At 40.7% G+C, this 23,113-nt stretch overlaps 1 protein-coding gene across 10 annotated transcripts in view; it reads left to right on the forward strand.

Annotated features, from left to right (window-relative positions):
* Positions 1 to 23,113, forward strand: part of VPS13B (vacuolar protein sorting 13 homolog B) — a 491,200-nt gene that overhangs the window by 463,775 nt on the left and 4,312 nt on the right. For 9 of the 10 annotated variants that reach the window (XM_074885247.1, XM_074885238.1, XM_074885283.1 and 6 more), the window contains 6 exons: positions 548 to 1,371; positions 5,866 to 6,042; positions 6,964 to 7,134; positions 13,771 to 13,947; positions 16,401 to 16,503; positions 17,158 to 17,407. In XM_074885247.1, coding sequence (XP_074741348.1) covers positions 548 to 1,371; positions 5,866 to 6,042; positions 6,964 to 7,134; positions 13,771 to 13,947; positions 16,401 to 16,503; positions 17,158 to 17,407 — 1,702 coding nt within the window. Of the gene's footprint in view, positions 1 to 278; positions 379 to 547; positions 1,372 to 5,865; positions 6,043 to 6,963; positions 7,135 to 13,770; positions 13,948 to 16,400; positions 16,504 to 17,157; positions 17,408 to 23,113 lie in introns of those variants that run through there. The other variant, XM_074885320.1, reaches the window with a different exon arrangement.

The raw sequence follows: 23,113 nt of genomic DNA on the forward strand, positions 1-23,113 counted from the left end.
ATAATAGCCGACTTGCTAGTTAAACTTGGCAATGGGCAGTTAACACTGGAGCGGGGGAGGCCCTCAATGCCATCAGTATAAAAATGCTGTGGTGACTTTGTTGGAGGGCACTTGCTGCATGTGATGTGAAATGAAATCCACAATAGTAACCTTCAGTAGTGCTTCCCAGAAAATATTGTAACAACTGAGGCTGTACATGAGTTATCAGAAAATTGTATTTGTTGTCTGTTTTAATATCGCTCTGTTGCAAATCTAATAGGGAATTACTGTGTATATAGACATTCCTGTCCAAACTGTCCTGTTGATTGATACAAAAGAAAGAGAAACCTGGTATAGATGTGTAATATCCCATCTCTTAGAAGACGCCCTGAGTGGTACCCACTGTGGTGATTAAGTCTGCCAGATCCCATTAGCATTAACAGGACTTGCACAGTGAGTCTCCCATGTATTATAGAGAACGTCTCTCGTGATGGCTTTTTGCAAAAGCAAGATGCCAGGTGAACTCAAAATACATGAAGTAATAAAACTTCTTTTCCCTCCTGTCTAGAAGTCAAGAGCAGACCTTGTCACTGAAAATGTTCATCAGTCAGTTAAGTCTTGCTGCGTTTGATGATATTACAAACCACAAAGTGTCCTCTGAACTTCTGCGTCTCACAGCAGACAACGTTTTCCTCCATGTGGCCCCAGCCACCAGTTGCCTGAGACCCCTGTCACAGGAGTTCCAGCGGGATGCCATGGAAGGCCTCCCACAGTTTCATAGTCTCCAAGTGTATTGTGAAGATTTGCAACTGGACAATCAGTTGTACAGCAAATCCAATTTCCATTTTGCAGTCCTGCTGTGCCAAGGAGAGAAAAATGAGACCATGCAGTGGTCCAGAGTGAACAACCTCGTTGTTTGTAACAAAGATTTGGAAAGCTATAAGGAAAACTGCTTTATAAAACTCTGCATTTCTTTTTCTGAGGAAGATAATTTCATGTTTCATGTGAATGACCTCAGTTTTGAGCTCAAACCAGCTAGGCTGTATGTGGAAGACACCTTTGTTTACTACATTAAGACTTTGTTTGATACATATCTTCCAGAAAACAAAGCCACTTGTCAATCCATGAATATTTCAGATACTACCCTGATACTGCCTGAACAAGTGAGAGAGCATGCAAGAGCTTTAGTCAAGCCAGTGAAGTTACGGAAATTAACAATACAACCTGTTAATCTCCTTGTCAGTATTCATGCTTCACTGAAACTGTATATAGCCTCAGATCACACCCCTCTCTCCTTCTCTGTGTTTGAGCGAGGACCCATCTTCACCACTGCCAGACAACTTATCCATGCCTTGGCCATGCATTATGCCGCTGGAGCACTTTTCAGAGCAGGTCAGTACTTTTCCTTAACATGTAACATTTTTATTAGGTACCAGGATTCTGTGATTGTCTCTCAAGCTGAATAACCTAGATGTTAGCCATACAATTATTGTTTTCTTCAGACACTGTTTGATAATGATATTTTCAGACACCTTTCATGTCCTGCCATACAACAGAAGGGAAATAAAATGGCTGAGCAGACACCCGTGAAGATTTGTAAAGTTGTGCTAAACATTAGCCAGCCGCCTGAAGGCTTTACAAAACCCTGAACACAGCATAAAAATGTATTCTAGCTGGCTTAGGTTTTGTCATTTTATATTATAGCACTAGTCAGAATCAACCCACATTCCACACATAAACTCCCCAAAACTATGTTTAATCAAATTATTCAGCATGTTGCTCTGCATTCAGAAGTAAATTATAGCCCTGAATGTTGTTTTGTTGTTAAAACTCCTTTTGGCTGCAGTTTATGATTAGGAATCTGTCTTTCTTCATACAGCCTTCATGCTAAACTAGCACACAGATGTTTGTTGTCCTTTGATCCAAGAACTATGAAGTTTGCTGTTACTAACTTTTTCCCATATAGGATTAATAGGGAGCAATTAGTCTATTAGGTTAGCAGGTACATTCTGTTTCCCATAAATATTAATTTAGAAGTCCTGAAATTTGGTCTCTGATGTGTCTTAGTGTGGAATGGAATTTGTACCTGAGACAGGAGGAAGCTCCTCCAAGATCACCCACAAGTAATGTACTCCACACTGAATCACGGGATTTATTTTCCTGCAATACTAATGGTCAGATTTTCTGAAATCCTGATGCTTCCATTTGTACTGCAAGCACAGCTGCAACCTGATTTCTGTGTGCAGTTTCCAGACTTGTACACATGCGTTTCAGGTATTTATAAATAGAAATAGTGAGATGCTGATCTGGTCTTTCACTGTGTGCATACCTGACTTGCATAGCTAATTATGGCAATTGTGTACACAATTGTGCACCAGAACATTGTGCACCAATTCATTATTTTCTTGCATTATTTTGCTTGCAAAATTTGCAGGTTTTTCTTTTTACTGCTTGTTTGGATTTGTTTTACAGTCAAATCCCATAGTACCAAAGGGGAGATCTAGTTTCTTGCTAATTGAGAGTGAAACTGTGGCCAAACATGGTCCACAGTGTGAATGCTTCTCCCTACAACTGGCTAGGAGTGGTGATACAAGTGGTGATAGACCGCAGCAGGAAATTGGGGTTATACTGGCTTTTCATCCACAGCATCCCACGTGAGGCACATATGCTAGGGATTCCTGAGCCTGGTCTTGGTCTTTCCTCCTGTGCTACCCTGGCAGTGTGCAGCAGTGCACAGGCCACCCCTTGCTCTGGGCTCATGATATAGCTGAAATCAAGTGGTTTAAATATTAAGAAATAAGGTTTGCTTCAGTGGAACTTCTCTTCAGGAAAATACCTAAGCATATACTTAGTTACTATTTAAATCCCACTCAAAGCACTAAAACTAAAATGTATTTTTTGAAAGGGGTTACCATGATTAAAATGGTGAATTGTATTGGTTAATGTTTGCTTGGGCAAAGAAGATGCTTTATTTTGAAGAGTTTGTGACACTTGTCAAAAGGCTGATTGTGTCAACAAATTTGAAAAGGAGGGAAAAAAACAAGCAAAAAGCTTTATATAGTCTGCAAACCCTGAGTCCTTTCCTCACCATTGGGTGAGTTACACTTCTTGGATTGGTCTCTTGTGGAAGAGGACCTCACTCTCCTGCATTTTAACTACATTAATCTACAAAACAATGGTTTGTTTGACCCCTTTCTGCTCACCACTGTCCCATGCATAAATCATAGCATCTGCACAAACGGCATTCCCATACAGCTATGCCTTGTGCTCCAAGCGGGACATAGTCTCATTTTGCCCTTAGCTGCGTGCAAGACCATTGCTGCCCTGTGGGAGGGGGCAGGATTTGCCCCAGAGCCTGCTAAAGGGTGTGTGTCAGGCTGCCCCACATGTTGCAAAGGAGCGGCCAGAATCCATGTCTCATAAGCAATGCATGGGGCTGGAGAGCTCTGCTCAGATATGCTGATTAGCATTGCTTGTCTCACATTAGCAAAACTTGCAATGGAAATTTCCCATCCTTTTCTAATTAAGATGGCTTCTATTTAAAAGTTAATAAAATTCTATTTTAAAATATTACTGGTATCAGCCAGATCTAACACTATAGTTGCCTATAAAGAAAATGCAGTGGCTCTCTGCTAATATAGTCATAATTACTTCATATTAGTGAATATAATTACTAAGCATACTTTGGAAAATGGTAACCTGACATGATACTATATTTCTGCAAAATAAAATGCAGCACAGATCTTGTGAATTGAGGGATTATTCCTGATTCATCATTCTCCTATTCCCGACTTACTCCCACGCCTTCCTCCTTGGGTTGGGTGGTCCATGCCGGCAGTGAGGAGCCGTTAGTGTTGCTCTGAGCATTGGCCAAGGAGGGTCACCCTTGCTGCAGTTTGCACATTCCTCCCATGCACTCTCCAAGGGTGATCACGTTCCTTTCAGAGCTTCCCAAAACTGACAGCCCATAGGCCAGGGCCAGACAGAAACACCCCATCCCCAGGATACCAGGCAACCCCTCAGCTTTGTGTTTAACTGGTTTCATTCCTGGTTTTAATCCAGTTTTCATTCATGAACACACTGGCTGGCCAAACAGGTGAGTGGAGTTGGAGTCTCCCGTGTCCTGGCCTGGCAGTGCCTGCTGGGGTGTTGCAGGGCAGCAAGGCACGAAGACACAGTGTCGTGCAGCCCCTTTCCATCACATCACCACCTCAGGGCAAGGAATGCCAAGAATATTTATGAAAAAAAAAAAAAAAAAAAAAGGCTGTGAGGGATTATTGCAATGTTATTGATCAGAAAAAGCAGAAAGAGCATTTCTTCCATCTGTACACGCCTCCCCGCCCCTCCAGCTTTTCATCACTTCATACAGTGGCAAGGATAATTTATTAAAAATACTGCAGCAAGGGAGTCGCAGGCCCAGCCTGGAGGGCTGGCTTCCCCTGGTTCCCAGCAGGGAAGGACTGCCAGGGGGGATGCTCCTTTCCAGGGCAGGCACCGTGGGTCCACAGCGCTCATTGCCGCTCTGCTTGTCACGTTGCCAGTAGTACTTGTTTTTTGTTTTCGTAGTCCATCCCACTCTCTCCCTTATGTCCACTGTGGTTCCCGTTTTTTATACTACATATACTGGAGTTCTCAACCTGCCAGGGCTGAAATGTGGGACAGATTCAACAAGAATAATAGATTTTCCGGGAGCTTAGAATGATAGCATGAGATTAATTCAATTCATATGAGTAACATTTTCTCTTCTGTTCAGTTTCATGATTCAGCCTTCCACAGGAGTGACTGGGAGGGGTTAAGAGAAAACAAGAAAAGCATCTGGATAGCAGGAGTTTGCAGTGACGAAATGGGAATGAGGAGGGCAGCGCAGATCAAGGGCCCTCGGCGGGAGAGCAGGAGGCCAGTCTGTCCATCTTTCAGTCTTCTGGCCCTGTCATGCCTTGTCACGTTCTGACAGTGCCAGTTGAAACTCATGGTACCAGGGCTCAGAGACCAGGCAGTTCCCATTTAACGTTTATTGCTGTTTCTGAATCGCTCTCTCTGGGCTGCCAAAAAAAAAGTTATGCAGCACTATTTCCCTAATAAATCTGCTGCCAGCCAGCCTGAGAAAGACAAGACCTGCAAACAGCTTTCCAGCAACAGATTGTTGCGCGCTCGGCCATCCAGCAAGCTGCTGGCAACCCTGCGTCTATATAGGAAACCAGATCTGCAGATACCTCTCCTGGGATATGCACAGGGAATACTCCCCTATGAGTAACCTAATCAGCATGTAGATGTCATTGCTGTTTACACAACTGTACTGAGCAGAAGACATTTGTCTGGCTTTCACTGCACTCTGAAAGAAAATGATCAGCTTAGAAGGGTTGGGGTGGATTTAAAATAACTTCTTAAGCACTTGTCAAAAATCTGCATCCCCTTTCCTAACACTCCATCAAGCAATTGACCTGCACACTCCCGTAAAGCAGTACATTGTATCAGTGTAAACTCCCTGTCACAATTCTATCACATAAGGATGTAAAATCACAATGCTGCCTTATAGTGTCTAAAACCGACCCAGCAATCTGAAATTGCAGTCCTGTTCCTCCATAGCTGTGAGGCTTTAGCATCCACCTCCCTAGCACACTTTTAGCAGAAATACGGGAAGCTCCTGAAAGGAAGTCATTCTAAAGTTATTTGTGAGTTTGCCAAAAGGATTTCTTTGATTTACAAAGTATGAAAGATTGCCATTTCTGAATTCATAGTGGATGAGTTATTTCCTGTGTTTTGCTCAAAGGAAGTTCATAATGCGATGAATTCTAGTGTGAAAAAGATAATTAAGGAATAACCTTTTCACAACTGCTGCTTCTGCAGTTTTTGCAGTCGTAACATGTGTCTTGTTCCTCCACACAGGCTGGGTTGTCGGATCATTGGAAATTCTTGGAAGCCCAGCAAGTCTGGTGAGAAGCATAGGGAATGGCATAGCCGATTTCTTTAGGCTCCCCTATGAAGGGCTGACCAGAGGCCCAGGAGCATTTGTCAGTGGAGTTTCCAGAGGAACAACATCATTTGTAAAACACATTTCCAAAGGTAGAGCTTTCACTTTGTTGCTCCAACTACTGCTTTGTTGTCATGTGTTGTTAAAGGATGTGTTAAAGTTTTAAACAATATTGCTTGCAGCTTTGTTTGGCTTGCTGGGCTGCAGCGAAATGCTGGGAGGGTAACAAAGCTCGCATATAACATCTTATGTATTAAACAGATCACCGCTTAACTACAGTGCATAAGAATGTTTGAGAAACTTCAGAATTTTAAACCTCCCAGTGGGAAATGGAGATTGGCTCAGCCAGTATTTCATGTGATAACTGCAGAAATATTAAAGGTGTTCTGTACTTCTGCTAACCATCAGAAATTCTACACTCTGTCGCCTCATCATATTTATTATTTCTTTTTTCTTTAAAAAAAAAAAAAAGTAGATACAGTTGTCATAGCTGTGTAAGTAGGTGGATAGGGTTTGACAGCAGGGCTGATCTGGCCTGAGAACAGAAGCAGCTTTTGTTTTGCGAAGTCTGTATAAACAGTGCCATCGCGTGGCTTCTGCCGCCCGGGAGAGACCGCAGCACAGCAGTCCCAGCCCCTCGCTCCTGCTCGGGGCTCCCTCAGGAGACGTCCTCCCGGGCTCCTTCTGTAAATATTTGTTTACCTTTCCATCACTCCCCGCTCCATTTAGGTTAGCCTTATAGAAGTTTGGGAACTGGGGAAGGATGTTCGGATGAGTTACGGTTCCACAGGCCAGGCAAACCTGGTGCAGGCTAATGTAAAAGGCGTGACGTGGACCATAGAAGCAGTGTGGTGATGCTTAACAAATAGTAAAGCATGTTACACATGGGCGACTTTTCAATTGACTTGCTGTTCTGCTCGTAAGCTCGGTATTGCAGTGAGGCATAGAACGTCTCCATGTTTTAAATTAAATCATTTTGATCCAGACCCAAATATATATCTCCATGTATTTAGGTACACTGACGTCAATTACCAATCTGGCAACAAGTCTTGCTCGGAATATGGATAGGCTGTCACTGGATGAGGAGCATTACAACAGACAAGAAGAATGGAGAAGGCAGCTTCCAGAGAGCCTGGGAGAAGGACTGAGACAGGGGCTCTCACGTTTAGGCATTAGCCTTCTAGGTAATGTACTATTAAATATCAAGTTGAGTGATAATACTGATTTCTGATTTGCTCACCAGCCTTTTGTGCGTGAGTTATAATTGCAAATTATGTTTGTTTTGGTGTTTTCTTGTGAAATAGCCTCACAGTATGTATGAGATATTGTTTCTTTTTATCAGGGTTTAGTGACTTCGTATATGTTTTTTGCTGATAAAGTAATTGCAGATATAGAACAAGTTTGCACTCTCTTTGTGAAATATCATTTTTATTGGTACATGATGTATATCTGAGAAGAAAAGAATAATTCTGCATTGGGCAGGGTGACTTGTAACTAAGTCAGCACAAAAACGTCATCACACTCATGTTTACTTTCCAGTGAGTTTTAGGAATGCCTTCTGAACCTGCTTGTTTTTGCTGCACTGTAGGTATTGGGGATTCTTGGTTTTGTTTGAAAACCACTTGAACTTAGTGCAGATGTTAAGTAAGCTTTGATGAGGAATTCTGCTTTTACAAAGAGACCCAGATCATCCTGATTCAGTGTAATTGTATTCGTCAAGCAGCCAAGTGGTTTGGTTAGAAGTGAAGATTACTCTGGCCATTTCAAAATAATACCTAAAAATTTGAAAACTAACCCGCACTGGAAAAAACCTCTGTGAGAAGTTTTGCAGTAAGGGGCTGGATTTTCTAGGTTATTTCTCCTTGTCACACAGCAGAGGAATGCAGAACTGTATTGTTTGGCAGAGTTCCTCTGTACGTATTAAAGAGTACGAATCCCTTAGAGATCAAAGTGACCAAAAGCAGTCCAGTGCAAAAGGTTAGAAGAGCTGAAGCTTGAAAGGATTTGTCCTCTTTCCTAATCTTCAGTAGTGTACACAACTCCTAAATTTGCAACCGCAACCCTGAAAGCCCCAAAGAGGAAGTGGTAAAAATGTTACAAGTTTGGGTTAAGTTACTGGAAATTATTTTAAGCAATAACATTAGATGATGTGAGCACTGTCATTTGATAATGCCTGTAAACCGGCAAGCAAGTGTCCTGGGAGAAATGTGCATAAAGGAGAAATTTCATGTATTAGTAGCTACTATCCCAATAGTAAGCTGTTACTGTTGTTGCAAATCAAAGGCAGTTTGGAGCTTTTATTTTTCCTTCTTGTTTTATTGGGCTAAGGGCAGTCAGGTTGAGTAGCTGAATGAAAGATTATACTTTTAGAAGCACTGTGTCAGCCTGGTATATATGTGCTGGTGAAATGGTTTGGTGATCTTGCTGCAGTTATTAATAAGACAGCGAGATAATGTGGTGGCTATCCCCTTCACTGACACACCAGACCCCTTCAGAGCAAAACCCATCAGCAGTACAGCCTGAAGTAAAGAGCAAAACTTTGTAGCTTTGGCTGTAACAAGACAAAGTTTCTGCTGTTCAGGAAAGCTGGGAACTCGTAACGTGCATGCACAAATACGCTGTGCCTGCACCTCCCGGCGCACAAGGCTTCTGTTGTTTGCAGGACTACGCCCGAGTTAAAAACAAAACTGAAAAAGAGTTAAAATTTCAGTGTCCCTGATTTCCTAAGAAATCAGACTTCATGTTAGAAACTTAGAGCTTCATATAAGCATTAAAACATATTAGCTCCTTCGCAAGCCAGGATCTTGTTCTTACTCCCACTGTTACTATTTGGAGTTTCCTCTCTGCTAAATACCTCTGTTGTAGCAGTGGAGGCAACAAAGCACCCAGATAAATAGCTACAGTTACTGTGTAGCTGGACTTGACAAGTATGGGACCTCTCACTAAGGGAGGAATTGGAAATAGTCGCTGAATTTGTATCAGGCATTATTTTTTTTATTTAAACCTGATTTTTAAAAAGCATGTTTTCTCTGTATACAGAGCAGCATTCATGTAAATTGTGTCAAGACCTAAATTATGAATAGAGTTATATGTCAGTCTTTACAAAGGTGTCAGAAAGCTGTTTCTGTTCTAACCACTTAGTTTAAATATTGTGGCTTCCCCAAAAAAGCAGTCATAGTTGAAGGAGAGGTATCGCTGTGCTGCTTTCTTTCACCAGCATGTTCAGAGTAAACATGAACAAGCTTACTCTAAAAACACTTCCAGGTTCTTCATACATAACAAAATGAAGCGGAGCTGCTGTTATTTTCCTTCACAAGAATGAAGTTCAGATAAGCGCAGGAATGCAGAGAGCAAGACCCTTCAAAGCCATAATTTCTATGGCTTTCTAATTGTAAAATTGAGAAGTGTGAAAAAGATTTCTAGGATAGTCACAGTACTATCGTGTTTGTAAAAGTCACCTGACTCATGCCAGCTTACAAGAATTGCAAATGCAGATTTTGTGCCTAGGCACAGGCATGTAAGAGCCCTCAAGTACACTGATACATCTATGCAGAAAGAAGAGTTGCATTTCTGATTTTTCTGAAAATCTGGCTCATGGTGGCCTTGATTCAGCTAAGCACTTAAGCATGTGCTTAAGAGCTTTGCTGAATCAGGGCCAAAATCATGTACTTACTCTTGTCTCCTCCTCAGTGCAAGTTGTTCCCTGTGGTACATTCTTAAGTGCTTTGTCCTGTCTCATTTTAAATGACTCAAGCACTGTCAGGGTGTTGTTTGATTTGATTGTTATCTTTGGCTGGCTGTGGTCTTCTTTTCTAGTTTGGGGGAGACTTCTGGGTCATTGTAGTAACATTTGTGTGTGAAAAGAAGCAAAAACTTATGATAGGTGTGTTTTTTCTTTTATATGAGTAGACAAAAATGCAGTGAAATTGTATTTAAAATATTTAGATGATCGACACTCCCCACCAAGGAACTATCTTTTGCATTTTGCATGACAGGGTCAAGCTTAAAATAATAATTTACAATCGTGTAAGAGAGAATATGGAAACTATAGACTTTATTTTCAACTACTGGTCCTAGTGAAAAATATATTGAAGTAGCTCCCTTTGGGAAGTTGAGCACGTCTGAATAACCGAAAAGCTGACAACTATTAGGAAAGCAATTTTTTGCAATGGCAAAAGTGCTCGACATTTCAGTTACTCCTTCCTGCTTTTGGAGAAAGTGAATTGGTAGTAATACTGACTGACAGTGTAACTATGCTGCTAGAGAAGTTAAAGCCTGGATTTCAGAAGCTCAAATTTTTGTTATTAAGTGTGGTGGTTGTTGTTCTTGCTGTGCAGCTATCACTGAATCGAAGTCCCTCTATGTTTGCCTGTCTACAAGCACAATACCAAGAACCAGTGCTAATCCTGAAGGGGTGTGCTATTCCACACACTAATTTCTGTAAAAGTATTAATGCACGCCAACGGGTGCTCTTTGCTTTTAGCTGTATTTTTATGTCATGTTTGCTGTGATGAGACTAGGCTTCAGCTGTATTTTTGGTGTGAAACACTTGCGACAATCCTGAAGGACAACAGAGAAAAGAAAAGGAAGCCAAATGGTTTCGGCTTGACTAGCTTCCAGCCTCATGGCAAAGCATGGCCAGTTTCTCCTGGTGGGGGGTTTTTTCCAATTATTTCTTGATCCGAAAGAGTTTGTCACAAGCAACCCGAGCTTTGCTAAGTTCTGTAAGCCGTGCTGCGTTCACCAAACATTGTCAGTCTGTATATGAACCAGTTGCTGCCTGTAATCACATTCTTCTTGGAGTAATACAGTGATGTACTCTGAACTATCTGAATTTTGTAGTTATCAAAGTATCTTTTTTATGGTTACTGAGCAACATGTATTAACCAGAGTGCACCCCAGCTGATGTTTAGCAGATGTTACGGTGTTGCTGGAACCTCTTTGGTCCAGTAATGGAAGAATATGTTTTTGTTTTGTTGCTTTGGTGTTTAATTTTATTGAGGTTTTCTTTATACATACATAATCTGTGTGTACATATGTGGACATGCATATAAAATTGAATGCCTAGGGTGAGGAAGGAGAGAAAAATGGAGAATGGTTTCACTTTAAAGAAAAAATAATAATGGGCAAGAAACATTGCAGAGAAGGGACGGTGGCAGCAGGAGGACACTGTAACTGTCTGTAGACTGTGAGAATGAGTGGGAAGGGAATGAGAGTGCTCTGCTTCCCTGGTACCTTACTGAAATCTGGGGGAAAAGACCTTCTGTTTTAAGCCCATCCAGCATGGTACTCTTGCCACTAACTTCACGTTAGAAAGAAAGGAGCCACATGGACACAGGGAACATCTGCTTCACATAGTTTCTGGTGCTAGGAGATGCCATGAACCTTACGTGTGTGACACAATTACCTCACTGCTGCTGGGTTTTGAGGTTGCTCAGCCTTTGACTGATTTTTTTTCCCCTTTGCCCACGCATGATGCATACAGGAAAGCTGCTGAACAGCTCGGGCTTCCCTGTGCAAGGGTGGTAGGACCAGCCACTCCTTAATGAAAGGAGTAAGGTTATAGTTTATTATGTGATTTGTGGGCATGACCACAGCACGTGAATGAGTTATGTCAGTGAGTTGCAATTTGAGATAAGACATTACAAAGGGAGAGCAGAGAGGGAAGAGGAGATCATTGGTTATATTTTTTGCAGTTAGAAAGACGGGACTTGCAAAAGGATTTGATGTATGGAATGGCTTCATGGACAAGTTTGGAGCATGCATAAAATGGCAGAATAACAGCAAGCGTGGAAGTACTAAACAACTGGCTAATTAAGCTATATATTATTTGGTGTACTATATAAATAATCTTATATAACACAGTCACAGCAGTTTCCATGCTGTTTCCTTGTCCTCTGGGCCTAATTCCAACCGAGAAGTGCCTGGAGCATACCACAGGTTCTTTGGAGTAGGCTCTTATTTATTATTACCTTGTAACATTGCTCAAGTGTATTGCAGTAAATAATTTACTAGTGCTAGGACTTAGATGGATTACATTTAATAAGGCAATAACTTCTGTTCTGAAAGTGCAGATGCTGTGGATGACCTCAATAGATAGGGTGAAGGAGGTCACAGGGTAATGTAATACTGTAACTTAGCAGAACACCAAGTACTGTTTTATGCCTTCACATGCATCACAATTTTACAAAAGAAAAGACTGGACGAACAATCCCAATTGTATGATGGGGTGTTGGGGTATTATTTTAGTCAAGCAGCAGGAGCAGCTGGTAAGTAGTAATGAAACAGATTTCAATTGAAAATTGTATCATTTCCATGGCATGGCATGAAGGAAGCTTCATGGCCTTTGTGGTACAAAGGGTGAACCTTCAGCTGCACACTCAACTTCAGTGAGTGAGCTCAATAAAAGCTGGGTATCACATTAAAAATAGACCAGCATTTTCTGGGGAAATACTATACATTTATCAGTAAAGGATACACATATAGAAGTTGGAAGTAATCTCTCTAAGAGGAGAGGGAGGCATTTATGGGGGATGCAAGTTTCATGAATTGCTGATAGGTAGTATCCCAGGGACAAGGATCTAGGAAAGTGTGTGCTGCTTCTCATACTCATCTTTTCTTTGGACAGAATACCAGTGTACAATATTAGTTCTTGTTGTTTAAAGTCAGCAACTTCTCCATTTATCCAGTAACAGTAACTAAAACCATCTGAAAACTGGGTAGCAGCTAGCTGACTAGTGCATGTCATGCTGGTAAACACATGGGGCCAAATACCTCAGCTGTGATTGTCCGAATCTGTGGAATTATGTCTGGATTTGCTTCCACATACGAAACAGAATCTTCAAAGATGTCTGGGTTGCAGTAAAAATGCCTGGTTACCAAGGTGATCATTGGTCCTACTCCTTAAAAAATTGTTTTATCTTGATATTTGCAACTGAAGGTGCAAACCGAGAGCTAGCCAAGGAGCCTGCAAACTTGCTTTTCACTGAGCAAAGAACCTCGGATTAGGCAGACCGTTTTCAAACTGATGTCACTTTGTCCAGTCCTTGTACTCTTAGCGATTTCCAAATAGCTTATCTATCAAAATTACAATAACTAGAGACATGTCTGTGGTTAAGTGGCTAGAGTAAACTCAAGATCAAAGAAATGTACCACCTCACATACCTGTTTACATTTAGGAAGATTTAAGTTGGAGTTCTCTGTTGATACTAAAAGCTGGGAAGGTCACTGTGTCACTTGTAAAAGTTTGACCCATGCACATTAAAGTAAAATATGATCGTTTTCACAAAAAAGTAACAAAAAGTCTCAAAGTCTAATTCTGCTAATCTTAGTAATAAATCAAAAGTTGCATTAGCTTATGAACATTTCTGGCAGTGGAAGAGGATATAAAAATGATCTATTGAATACAGGCAGTTTTTATTCTCATGAAGTCAATCTCAGGCTTACGTGAAAATCTCATTTCCATAGCAGCTCGAGTCTTCTAAAACTGGCGGATTTTATTCCAAGCCCAACATTTTCAGAATTGCTACACAGAATGAACTAAATTAAACTAATTCAGCAAAAACATTTAGCAGAAGTAGTTGAAAGATGAAAACATACTGTCAAGTTAAGTGATCAGAATGTTTAAAAAAGTGAAATACATTAAAAAAAAAGGAGTCAAGATTTAACTTAAATTGAAGCTAAGGTATTATGCTAAATGGCTGTATAAGAAGGGTGGGGTACGGTTTGTAATCCAAGCAACATTCAGGTCCAGTAGTAAGATTCCCTCTTATTCTGGGGTATTAATCTTCACTAATTACTGGGGACTCTTGTTTTTCCAGGTGCAATTGCTGGGATTGTCGATCAGCCAATGCAGAATTTTCAGCGAGTATCTGAGGCCCAAGCTTCAGCCGGGCATAAAGCCAGAGGGGTCATCTCGGGTGTGGGGAAAGGAATCATGGGCGTCTTCACAAAGCCCATCGGAGGTGCAGCTGAGCTCGTCTCCCAGACAGGTTACGGTGAGTTTCTTTATTTCCAACATCCCCATTTAACTTATAAAATGCTCTTCAGATACAACCTGCTGTGTCTTACTTATTTGGTTCAGTAGCTGTGACTTAGAGAAAGATTTAGAAATGCCATCGCTGAATCATTACAAATGTTGTGCTGGTTTTCTTAAAAGCCATCAAGTTGTGCTTCTCTCTTGTGTTACCGATCTGCATTGAACTGCCACAGAAACACAGAATGCAGAAAGCATGAAGTAATTCTTGGAATACAGTGGAATTAGTTACAGAAACATATGTGCTTACAAAAGAGTTTTTGACATAAAAGTATTAGAGCAACTCTATATCTAATTAGAGTGTTATTTTGAGATTGCTTTGTTATGGCAAGGAAAGAGTTGTGCTATTTCTACACAAACAGAGAGTTATGCTCGTGGGAGGAAGAACTGAGTTATGTAGTGGGAGCATCCCCTTTAAACTGGAGAGTTGTGAGAAGACAGTCCCAATTTTGGATACACAGGTAACCTTTTAACAACCAGAGGTGGGTTTTCCAGCTAGACTGAGCACTTAGTGGCAGTGGCAGTCCTTTCAGGCTGATGTGAATACTTCTGGACAGCCAAATACTGTAAAAGATAAAAATAAAATACTGAAATACACTAATTTTTTTGCTTCCAGTATCAATAAATCAAAACTGTTTGTCTGGATATTTAAAAGAGGCGGGGGGAGGGAGAGTCAGGGAAGAAGAGCAGGGAGACCTGTTGGTACAAGGACAATGTGTCAATAATTTTGCTTCACTAATTAAACCGGACAAATCTTGAAGATGTAAGCCTTTAATCGCTAGCAATATTTATGTTTGTGATGTGTTGATTAGAATATGAGTTGTTCTCCTAGGGCTTAAGTATAGGGTATTGCTTCCATGCTTCCCATTGCATTCAGAACTCATTCCTTGAGGCAATCTATTTAAAGAAATAATGAAACAAGTATTACAATTCTTTCAAATTATCTTGTTTGTATGAGTGTAAATAATAACCCTTCTCCTGAACTGTGCATCCCATAGGTGTAAAACCCATATCGGTAAAATCAGAAACTTTTGTCTATTGTCAGCTGCCTGTGTGTTGTTTTTGCTGCCCATGGCATTATTCTTTCTAGATTTAATTCCACTGCAGTCTTTATCAAGAAACTTGTAACAGTAGAGGGACAATTTTCATTGCAGATATGGTGTACAAGACATCATGTTTTCCATGAGCATGTGACAAAAAGAGTTAGCCAGGAAAAAACATAAAAACTGTATCAATAATAGCTGACAGTGCGTGAGAGGAAAACACACAAGAGTTCAAGTAACTCTTACCCACAACTGGATTGGAAGTGGGACCGTGCCCCTTGGGGGGGACCGAGGGGTGGGGGACCACACAGAAATAAACACATGTTCTCTCTTTCTCCATCTGTAAATAACATTTTCACTCACATAATGCTGAGAACCTCGGTAAGCCAACTGTTACAACTGGGATGCTGCTTTTAAGTATTACCATCAACATGTGTGCTAAAAATTAAAGGGTTTTTTTTCAGCGCTGATGTTTTGTTTAAATTATTATCCATTGTGTAAAAAGGAATCTAAGTTATTGACACCCTTATGCAAAAATGCTTTTTGCTTCAATGGAATGCTTAATTAGACAAAAGAAAATTTGTTTATTTAAAGAGTAACTTTGCACTAAAACGTATAACACTAGTGCTTGCTGTGTAACCTACTTCCCGTCTGTCTTGGAAAAATTTTTTAAACTACTTAATTTGTGAATTTTTTTGCAACCCACTCATTCTTTCTAGTGACCATACTCCATCTTTAAAAATTCACAAGCCAACTGAAAGCATACATACTGTATCATCTTCAGCTTTGGATATTCTATTTAGAAACCTGTTTAACTGTTTCTTGTAGTCTCCATTCTTTGCTGGCACTAAGAAGAATTCACAATAAACCAGATGCCCCGGAGATCTCATAAACGTATATGGATCTGTGTTTAACAGCTGGATTAAGTAACTGAACATTTAAATACAGTATCTAGGCAAACTTGCCTTCTAATTTGTACCAATCATGACATGTATATGGAAGTATTTTAATATTAAGCACGAAAGTTAACAATGGTCTTGATTTTTTCTACAGAAATCCTAAGTGATGTGAATCTGAAATGATGGCTCTCGGGAGCATTATGTTTCTCTTGATTGCAAGTGTATGGCTGATTTTTAGAACACGCAGTGGGTTGGTTTTTTTTTGTTTCTTGCTAATGCAAGATCACCGGGGTTAAGTGCACAAGTCTTGCATTATAATATTTAATGAATTATCTTGACTACAACTTCCAAAGATGTGACATCATTTTGGATCTGCACTATTTTATGAACTGCTCTAAACAGATGACATCACTACAGCATGTAACTGTTTTGTAGAAAACAACTACTAAAAAACTTAAATTCTCTTACCACAGGTATTTTGCATGGAGCTGGACTTTCTCAGCTTCCCAAGCAGCGCTCTCATCCAAATGATCAACATGTTGAGCAGGCTCCAAATAGCCACGTCAAATATGTCTGGTAAAATTATTTAGACACTTGCTCATTTTTACATCCACATTGTTTATTAATAGGTTCTGGCCTGTGGTCAAGTTAACAGGCTGCTTCCCTAGGAAAGGCTGAGTTATGGCAGTTTGTTTAGGAACACTAAACACAAAGGTAGTGCATAGAAACCCAATCTGCAAATGATGGGCTGCTGATCTGCTTCCAGCTTTGGAACTACAGAGCTGATTTTTATTTAATGGCATTCAGTGAGTTCTTACTTATTTATCATTGCACTGAGCCCAAAAAAAATTCTGCACATCTCCAGAAACAGCTGTTAGTGAAGATAGCTTTATTTTCTGCACTGAATTTGTAAGCCACTTCTCAGGGTAATTTTTCTATTAGGATGGGAAATAAGCTGATCTAGCATGGTTATTAGGCCAATTTTGCAGTGAATGATTTAGGAGTTTTGATAAGTAACAGTTTCACATTTGTTCTCTAAATCTTAAGTCTTACATCTTTCAGTAATGGAGATTTGGAATATATTCCCTGGCTTATTTTATATTTGTAGGTGATAGCTAGAGGCTTGATTAAAAACATTAGTGTTCAAAAGAAGTCCCAGAGGACCCCAATGCATAACACAGACTACTACTTTTTTTTTCTTCTTTTTGTTTTTCCTCCTTGATAATGTAGGAAAATGCTGCAATCTCTAGGAAGGCCGGAGGTCCATATGGCCTTAGACGTCATGATTGTGAGTGGATCAGGCCAGCAGCATGAAGGCTGCTTGCTGCTCACCTCAGAGGTGCTCTTTGTGGTCAGCATCAGTGAAGACACACAGCAGCAGGCATTCCCTGTGACTGAAATCGATTGCCTGGAAGATGATCAGCAAAAAGACCTGCTGAAGGTGCAGCTAAAACAGCAGAGAGTGCCCTGTGATTTGGAGGTAAGGGCTTGAGTATGATTTTCATTCAACGATAAAGTTACACTGATGATGATGCTTTTGGCAAACTTATCGTTGGGTCGGGAGGCCAGAGGTCTAAGTGCAAAACCAGGAGGCCTGCTGTTTTCACACACCTCATAGTTGATTGTGTTGCCCTTTGGGTGAAAGGGACAAACCTCCTCCCTTCTGTGCTCTTATTGATCATGACATTTCCTATCTGGGCCAGCAATTTTCTGAGGGAAAAAGCAGAAGAAGTCTGGGTTCTTGGTAAGCACCACCTCTTTTCTGAAGAGGTTCTCATGACTACATGTGCATGAGGTGTTGTTTGGCAAGCCAGCGTTGCGGCCTCTGCCTACAAAGTCACAGCAAGAACAGTTCCTTTTATTCTTCTTTGAATTCTGTTTTAACGGTTCAGTGGTGCCGATGCATGCTCCTTTCAGCATGTTTCTTATCTTGCCACTTCTAATGCAGTGGTCTTGCTTGGCTGCTATCTGTATTTCCTTAGATCTTCCTTCTTCTGCAAACGCTAACTTTAAAATGGGTCAGTTCTTTTGCTGAGATTGGATGCACCAAGTGTTTGCCCATAAGAGCATAAATCCTTCATCCTCATATTGAAAGATCTCTAAGCCATTTGAATATTGAGGTTTTGGATGAATTATCTTCTTTTAATGGTAGAAGAATGTTATATTTTTACACTTTCGGGAAACAATGTTTATTGTATTAAATTCTCAAGTGGAATCATATGAGAGACCATTTCAAAAACAAATATTCATGTCCCAGTTGTTTTTATAAAAGTGTGTCAGGTAGTTCATAGGCTGCTATACCAGAAATTTCTGTTTCAAATACAAGAAAAGAACATGTAAAACCCCATGAAGTATGAGGTATGCCAAAAAGGGGAGGCTTCAGCACCTTCAGTAAAATCCTAACTTTGCTGAAGTCACTGAAGAGTTTTTCCATTGATTCCAGCACAGCAAGGACTCCATCTGTGTCATGATGGCGCTTGGATTTTTTTGTGAAAGCTTTTTTTAGTGTTGAATTCTCTATTTACACTTATTGTCTTTCCACTAACCTCAGTCTCACAGAGTGCTGTTGACTGAAGTTGCCTTCTCTCACCACAAAGCTACATGAGGCATTATTTAAATTTTGATGCAAGTGGGCAAAGATCAGTTTTTTTATCCCTGAATGCTGGTTGCTGGAGGCACACATCAGACTGAATCCAGACTATCCTGCTCACTCCAGAGCTACTGTCCTGGAGGGAAGAGGAAGACAGTTTGTGTTCCTTCAGGCATCTGATGCGCACTCACCCCATCCTAACCCTGACTTTAGGACCAGCCCAGATCTTTTTTTATTAGGCTGTAGTGTGATGGATCTTGTCTTTCTTTCTGGTTATCTAAGGGGTGAGGAGCAGACTGCTGCTCTGGGGGAGGGGCTGCTTGCCCAAGGGTTGCGGCAAGAGGGTGATGAGGCAGAGGGGCTGAGTGGCTGGGAGAATGGAAGGTAAGGGACAGGGAGCCTAAGTCCAGTCCCCACAGTTGCTGCAGCTGGGAATATGTAGGACTTCTGGGCAAGCAGCTCCTGTATATGCAGAGAGCAACCCTACATGGCATGTGCAGAATCCCTGTTTCCACATACACGTGCTAGTACACGCAGTGAATGTGACCTGCTTTGGACATACTGGACCAAATATATGTTTTTTTCTGAAGTTCTGGATAGAAATACGGGAGTCCTCTTCCAGTGGCATAGCAATGCCAAGAGCTGTGAGCCTTGAGCCACCCAGCCTCAGTACATAATCTCTTTTGCTGACACAGGCTCTTCAGAATGCAGTGAAAATGTATGGTATGATAAAAGCAGTGAAGAGTGCCTGTGACCCAGGTGGAGCAAAGTCAGGGATGGCAAGACAGCAAAAGCTGAGTGATGCTGTACAAAACAGACCTGGCAAAATATTCCTTCAGAATGCAGACACTGATGCTGAAATTTGTATGAAAATTTAAAGAAATGCGCTCTAGGGAGGAGCAGTTGAAAGTAAGACAGACAAGAATAAGAAAGTCTAAATTTTTTTTATGCTGAGACAGCTACACAATAAAAGATTCCAAAAGCTTCATAAAGTTTAATTAACTACCTAGATTTAAGTAATATTCTTTCATAATTAATGTTTATTCTTTTTGCCTTAGTAGATTGAGAAATTTCATACTTGGTAATTTCCTTTCTGCCACTGAGCATGTCAGTTCAGCAGCACTTGGGGTGTTGTGTGCAGCACTGGTGCTGGTGGGAGCTGGGGCCTCCCCTTCAGGTCCCCAACAAGAGCTTTGAAAAACTCTTTGAATGTGATGAGGAAAAGGAACCTCAGGAGCAGCAAGCTGTGACTTGTAGGTGAGCAGCCTCAGAGCTGCAGACCTACATCTGAATAGACACAACTCCTAAATATTAATGGTAGGCCATCTTGTTACACTGAAGATGTCCTCAGCTGAAGTGCAGACACATCTGTACGTGATGACATTAGTAAAGATGGCCAGAATTTTTAGCTGGAAAATGCCCAGTCAGGTCAATCAAAATATTACAGTGAGTTTAGCAAAACAGAGGTACTGTTACCAAATGTAAGATTATCTCTATTTTTTGGATTAATTTAGTCAAAGATCTAAAAGTAATACAACAAATTGAAGCATCTCATTTTGACGTTATAAAAATCCACTTTTTTGTCTTATAGCTCACAAAAATAACTGCCAAAAGTTTTGCTTCAGCTCTGCCCAAAACAGTTTCTTCCCTTCCCTCTCCTCAGCGTCTTGGAACTATTAGGAAACAAAACATGAGTTATTCTGCAGCTGTAATCACCAGAGATGTTATAGAGCATATTTTTGACTCCTTCAGCAATAGGTTTGCCTGATGGCTTGTTCACCTCCACAATATATAACTTAATCCATCTGGCTAGGAGTAGCCTGAATGGATTCTTGAAAACTGACACTGACAACATTGTTACTGAAAGGGAAGCATTAATTGTACTTGGCTTATCTTCCAAAGTAATTGAGACACTGCTTGCTTCCAGACAGACATCAAACTCAAAAGTCCTGCTCTTCCAGCTGCTCTTGGTATATAGCTTATAACATCAGGAAGTCAGCAAAAAATTGAAGGGCCCTGGAATTTCAGATACTCCAGAATTTCTTTGTAATGATCTGCAACAAGGTTTTCATGATAGTTCCACATGTTATCATCTCTGGAGCTGAAAACCAGTCTCTGGATTTTTCCAAGCAGTGAAAAAAAAACCTAAAGGACCGGCTCTCCTTAGTCAGTGTGCACAGAACAGCCCATCAGTGCCACATAAACCTCTGGACTGCACAACGAAGGTGCTGTAGCTACTGTAGAGTTAGAATTGATGAAGGCTTATTCTTTATAAGCTGTAATGGGAGGAATTTTAGAAAAATTCTGGAGTTTTTAACCTTCTAGCATGAAAGGATGTGATATCTTTTAAGATTCCTCTAGCAGGTGCATTAAGCAACCCTTGACTAAGTTTTGATTCTTTGAATGTTCTGTCTATTAACATTACAGTTGTTCAAAGTAGTGGGCCAAGGCACTTGGTGACTATGGTGGGTCCCATTTAGGGAAAAATGTAGAGTAACAGCAATGCCAAGTTTCTGTTGTTGTCTTGACAATATAAGATAAACTGAAACCTGCTGAAGAAGCAGACGGTTGCAGATGAAGTCATCTGGAAGCAAGTAGGGTCCCAGTTACTCTGGAAGACCATCCAAGTGCAGTTAATATTTCCTCCTGAATAATTATGTCATATCTGTGGGATATAGCCTGGGGCTTAATGAAGAATGGGTTCACAAGAGTAGGTGAGTGGGATGCCAGCACCCTTTCCATCTCCTTTGATAACTTGGGTCTTTCGTCACCCTGGAGGCAGAACTATAACCCAGCTTCCCCTGGGCTTACCTCCCTAGAAGTAGAAATCAGGAAAAAATGTGGAGCCATCTACATGCAAGATTTACCCCATAACTTAAAATCTAGTGTACATAGGTGGTACTTTAGTGTATTTCTCTCCTTTCAACTGATAAAAGACTGACTCCTGAGATAATTTTTCTGTGCCACCAGACCGAAGACATGGTTCAGACACCATTCTCCACTGTTAGCCCAGAGTCTGCTGCAGCAGTCAACCTTCTGATTTTTCCCTCCCTTTTAAGGTCATTCATGGAAAGCACACTCTCCCCTGCCCATTTCATCATTTCCACTGTTTCTAGGCATAGGCTCCAACCTTGAGCTTCTGAGCTTGTTCATGAGCCTGCTTCCTTTAGCATTTTTGTGGTGATGATTGAAAACAGGAGTGTTTCTACTTGCTGAGCAGCAAATTCATCTCCAAAGGCATAGTAAAAAAAAAAACAGAGGGGACTGTTTTGATTTGGATGTGACATCTGTCACTATCTATCAATCATATTAATTCTTTCTTCAAATAAGCAATGGTTTGTTTAAAATGAGCCTTGCAGTACAGAGATGTGACAAGACATTGATTGTGGATGTTAAATTGAATCCAATGGCACTGTTTGAAAATATCATCACATCTAGTGAGGCATGAGTCAAACTCCCTGAAAGACAGTCAGAAGATAGCTCTGAATCCTTAGCGTGACATCCATTTTAAACCCTACAAAAATGAAACTGGTCAGCAGTTCTCCAAGTGTAAATAAGGGAGCATCAAAGTCTAGCCCTAGGATAGTTTCTGCCTTTTTGTTCATTGTCATATTTTGGAAATAACTTCTATTCTGAATGACTTTGCTAGTGATACCGCTGTAGCATCCATGATGGTATTTCTGAAATACATTTTTTGAAACCATACAACTAGCTTGATGCCTGCTTCTGTGCTTTCCCTTCTCAAGCTCATCAATAGTCATCTTCAATTTCTTCTTAAATAAAAAGGGCACAGTAGATTGATCTTCCAAAGCCAGGTTTTCCCATGGCTTTTCTTCTAATACTTTATCTGGTTGGAGCCATATGGTAGATGCCACCTTTCTGTTGAGAGGATTTGTTTTCCTGCATTTTTTTCCACTAAAGGTAGGTTACTTGCATCCGTCTTGCTAGAGCCTTGAACCTCTACATATTCCAGCCTGCAAAAGGAGTTTCTTCAGAGGAGTTTCTTCCAACTCATGATGGTGGAAAGGGCAGGTTGCATAGACACCTTAATTTCTTTTCCAGAAACAACATGCCCAAACCATCTTTAGTAAAACCCTTTTGTTTTAAAAAATGTAATTGTGTGGGTCCTCTGACCCAGAATGGCTTTTTTGGTTACCAGAAGCAGATGGATATATCCAGTCAGAGAACATTCACCTGGAAGGTAGCTTTTAGTCTTTATTTTAAATCAAGTAAGTTAAAGATTTAACTGCCCAGATATAGCTATGGGCTGTCTTTAATTGTACGTAGTGAGACAATGTTTTTGCTAATTAGAATTGCTATCTGATAAGCACTGCCAAGAGCTACTGGCATTTTTCTAAAAGGGGTTCAGATGCTTTTCCTGTCTACAAAGAGTTGATCTGTTGTAAAGATCTACTCTCGACCAAGGTGTCCATCCCTGAAATTCTCAAAAGATACTGCTTAAATTCTCTATGGCAGGGTTAGAGCTTCTCAGAAGCATCCAGAACAGCAAAGGAGAGAAGTAATCCACCAAACGTTAAACTACAGGAGAACACTGTTGATTAAACCATCCATTAAACTATTGTAAGAAAGATGCCG

This window comes from Strix uralensis, chromosome 1, assembly GCF_047716275.1.
Source record: "Strix uralensis isolate ZFMK-TIS-50842 chromosome 1, bStrUra1, whole genome shotgun sequence".
Taxonomy (NCBI): Eukaryota; Metazoa; Chordata; class Aves; order Strigiformes; family Strigidae; genus Strix; species Strix uralensis.